This window comes from Morone saxatilis, unplaced genomic scaffold, assembly GCF_004916995.1.
Source record: "Morone saxatilis isolate NCDOM2014 unplaced genomic scaffold, NCSU_SB_2.0 Contig18, whole genome shotgun sequence".
Classification (NCBI taxonomy): domain Eukaryota; kingdom Metazoa; phylum Chordata; class Actinopteri; family Moronidae; genus Morone; species Morone saxatilis.
The window spans coordinates 25,112,406-25,114,664 of NW_023339740.1; the positions used below are offsets into that span (position 1 = coordinate 25,112,406).

The following is a 2,259-nucleotide window of genomic DNA, read 5'->3' on the forward strand; positions in this document are numbered from 1 at the left end:
TTAAAACCTGTAGAGCGCACACACACACACACACACAAAAACACCATCAGATCATTCTACTTTCTGCATTATAAAGTTCATCACATCGCTCACTTCTTTAAAACACATCTGTCTCAAATCTTCACATTAATCGGTAAAGTTTCGTCTTTCACACTGATTAAACGCACAGCTGATACGATTAGTCCACTAATCCATTAGACAGATTAGAATACTGATTGCCAACTATGTGAGATTATTGATGAAAAGTGTCAAACATTTATTTGATTTCAGCGTCTCCACTGTGAGGATTAAACTGAACCTCTACGGACCTTTAAAAGACTGTAAACTGTAATGATTTTAAACAAATAATCATTACAGAAAACCGACAATTGTTAATTCAAGCCTCGTCTACACGCAGATGATGTCGCCTGAGCTCAAGACTATAGAATTACTCCATGGTTACTTTGGTAATGCATAAGTATAACAGTAGCTCCACTTTCCTCATTGACAAAGGTAACTGTGGCTGTTGAGTGTTCATTAAGTTGCACCGTAAAGAATCTGAGGTCTGGTATGTGGTTTAGCAGTGACGTGATCCAGGTCTCTGGGTGATCAGGGATTCAATTGTGACAGTCTGAGTGAGAACTTCCCACAGTGAAGTCTGGGAAAGGTTGAGTCAAGATTTACACCCAACAATCGAGACCAAACAGCAGGAAAACCTACAGGAAATATCTGTCGCAGGAAGAAATGTTTTGCATGAATGTAAAATAGTAAGGAATATTATGGCTCCATGTGAAAAGTTTGAGGTATCTGACCAATTTTAGCAGGAAAGTTTTGTTTTTGAGGATTTAAATCAGATTTTATACATATCTGGTGACCAAACCTTTTTCAAAGTGCCGACATTTTGAACTCAAATGATGGTGTAGGCTAAATAGTGGTTCATTCATGGCCAGAAACAAAGCAGCTGTGAAGTGTAAAAGCAGAAAGGCAGAGTGGAGGCGGTGCATCAGTTCACATATTCCCTGTTTTCCACATCAAATGTTTTTAACAGAACACACAAAAGGCAGGAAATCAGCTTTTACTACCTGCAATTCCCCTGAACCACAAAACTCAGATGGAAAGAAATAGAAGCTCTGTGTTTTATCCTTCTGAAATGAAACCTTTTCACCAACATTTCAGCTTTAACTATTGAAAATAAACCCCCAATCATGGCTGTTGGAGTTAAGGTTTTATTGATTATGTGCTCTTTAGTGTATTATGTGTATGCCGAATGTAAACAAAGATGTACCAGATATAGAAAAATTACTTTTAGATTTTAAGAGTTGCTACAAAGTGAGGCAACTTTTAATTACACTTTTCTGTAAAGGAGTTTGGTTTAAAGCAGCGGTCTACTACTACAGACAGTACAAGTAGGTGTGGGATAAATAAAGGTTTTTATCATATTACAGTTTGAACAGGTTGTTATCTGAAATGTGTGTTTCCAAAGCCAATAAATCACATAAACACGAGCTTTAGGACACACTTTTCAAGTCAGTATAGACTCAATATCAAACGTATTTTTCGTATTAAAGTTGATCTTATTCACATGCTGTCTTTTCCCAACGTGAACCAATTAAAACATTGAGATTTTACTGGCTTCAAGTCCTCTATGGTAGATTTCACGGGTGCCGATTTTAACAGGACACCTGACTTATTCAGCAAATGTCTACAGTCCGCTTCCCGAGGGTCTGCAGACCGACAGCAGGGCGACCGAGCTTTAAAATGACGCTTTTTAAATTAGACTTTGGTTTCTAACGTTGCGCAAAAAAATGGGTCGGACAGACAGGTGAGAAAGGTAGCGTGACTCACTCAACCTGACTTTAAAAACACTGCGGGCCGCTTTGAACTAAACTGTATCCTTAAACTTCAGTTGTTAGTGTAGTTAGACAAACTCACTGTGCAGTAATATTAACATTTAACAGCAGATGAGACAGAAAACACTCCAGAAACTGAACTTTCTTCTTTTTTTTTGGAGACTTGAGACGACGCAGCAGCAGCAGCAGCTTTAACTAACGTCAGTTCAGAGTCGTTAAAACAACAGTTTAAAGCACAAACTGTGTGTTTTTACCTTGAAACCACATCGCTCCTGGTTGGCTCTTTTGTTGCCTGAGGTCGTAGATCCACAAGAGAAATATAAAACCAGAAATAACCCGCAGAGAGAGATGAGGAAACTCCGAGGGGCCGCCATTCCTCCCTCAAGTCTGAACAACTCTGAGAGGAGGAGAGGAGGAGGAAGAGGAAGAG

The 2,259-nt window shown here is 39.0% G+C and overlaps 1 protein-coding gene across 1 annotated transcript in view; it reads right to left on the reverse strand.

Annotated features, from left to right (window-relative positions):
• The window catches only part of il17rd (interleukin 17 receptor D), a 25,684-nt gene extending 23,462 nt beyond the window's left edge, over positions 1-2,222 (reverse strand). Inside the window, exon 1 of the mRNA XM_035662394.1 lies at positions 2,084-2,222. Within this exon, the coding sequence (XP_035518287.1) occupies positions 2,084-2,203 (120 nt within the window). The 5' untranslated portion in view covers positions 2,204-2,222. The remainder of the gene's footprint in view (positions 1-2,083) is intronic.
• Positions 2,223-2,259: the final 37 nt, after the last annotated feature.